This window comes from Neopelma chrysocephalum, unplaced genomic scaffold, assembly GCF_003984885.1.
Source record: "Neopelma chrysocephalum unplaced genomic scaffold, ASM398488v2 Primary Assembly neopelma1_294, whole genome shotgun sequence".
NCBI lineage: Eukaryota > Metazoa > Chordata > Aves > Passeriformes > Pipridae > Neopelma > Neopelma chrysocephalum.
In genome coordinates, this window is record NW_020897956.1 from 11117 (window position 1) to 12611 (window position 1495).

The 1495-nt window shown below is 40.7% G+C and overlaps 1 protein-coding gene across 3 annotated transcripts in view; it reads right to left on the minus strand.

Annotated features, from left to right (window-relative positions):
* Positions 1 to 1495, minus strand: part of SENP1 (SUMO specific peptidase 1) — a 15947-nt gene that overhangs the window by 6000 nt on the left and 8452 nt on the right. For all 3 annotated transcript variants that reach the window (XR_003537502.1, XM_027704871.1, XM_027704870.1), the window contains exons 11-12: positions 1203 to 1334; positions 11 to 214 (exon numbers count right to left, since the gene is read on the minus strand). Coding sequence is in view for 2 of the 3 variants with exons in the window: in XM_027704871.1 (XP_027560672.1) it covers positions 11 to 214; positions 1203 to 1334 (336 nt within the window). In the remaining variant the exon portion in view is untranslated. The remainder of the gene's footprint in view (positions 1 to 10; positions 215 to 1202; positions 1335 to 1495) is intronic.

A 1495-nucleotide genomic window follows, 5' to 3' on the forward strand; every position in this document is an offset into this window, starting at 1 on the left:
GGGCACTCACAGCCAGGCACCAGTGCACGCCCAGGTGGATGGGCACCAGCAGCAGGTCCACGGAGAAGATGTCCACCTTCTTGGTCCACCTCTTGACGGCCTGGTAGCCGGCGGTCTTGAGCTTGGTGAAGAAGAAGGTGTTGAAGGCGTGCACGGCCGGCAGCCCCTTCTCCTTGCTGCGCTCCATCAGCAGGTTCATGTAGAAGTTGATGATCTGGGGGGGAAAATTCCAAGAGAAAATCCACAGTCTGCCTTTGGGGGAGTCGGGATTTAAAGATTTGATTTTTTATTTTGGGTGGCTCCCATCGTGGCCATAGTTATTTATTATTATTTATTATTATTATTGTTATTATTATTATTATCATTATGAAAATCCAGAGTCTGCCTTTGGGTGAGTCTGGATTTAAAGATTTGATTTTTTTTTTGGGTGGCTCTGATTGTGGTCATGGCCATTTATTATTTGATGATGATGATGATGATGATGATGATGAAAATCTAGAGCCTGCCTTTGGTTGAGTCTGGATTTAAAGATTTAATTTTTTTTTTGGGTGGCCCTGATCGTGGCCATAGTAATTTATTATTATTATTATTATTATGATGATGACGATGAAAATCCAGAGTCTGCCTTTGGGTGAGTCTGGATTTAAACATTTGATTTTTTTTTGGGTGGTCCTCATCGTGGCCATGGTCATTTATTATTATTATTATTTTTTTTTTTTTTTTATTATGGCCATTTATTATTATTATTGTTATTATAATGATGATGATCATTATTATTTTATTATTATCCTTATTATCATCACTATCATTTTATCACTATCATTTTATTATTATGATCACCATTGTTACTATTGTATGATAATTATAATAATTATAATAATGATTACATTATCACTATTATAATTATTATTTTATTGTGATTACTATAATTACAGACATAATTATTTTTATTATAATTAATTTATTATCAACCTTATATTTTTAGAACAGATATTATTTTGACTGGCATTATAATCATTATTATTTTATATCCAACCTCAATCACTATTATTTTATGATCATTATTTTATCATCATCACCCCCCTCCTGGTTTCCCGAGTCCTGGCTGAGCCCCACCCTGCCCCGTACAGGGTCCATCCCGGTATTCCTGGTATATTCCCGGTATTCCCAGTATATTCCCAGTATTCCCAGTGCCCACTGACCTCATCATTGAGCCAGTTGAGGTTGTTGAGGGTCTGGATGTCCTTGCGGGTGATGGTCAGTCTGAAGGCCTCACTCAGCACCTCGTCCTGGTTCCCACCCCGGAACACGCTCTTGATCTCCTTCTCCATCTCCTGCGGGAGCACCCGGAGCTGGGAATGGTCATTCCCAACCCTCTGGCCCCAAGGCTCCAACCCAACCCACCCAAGGGTTCTCCACCCGGCTCTGGGAAGGGCCATTCCCACCCCCCTGACCCAGCCCAACCCATCCAAGGGTTCTCCTTCTCCATCTCCTG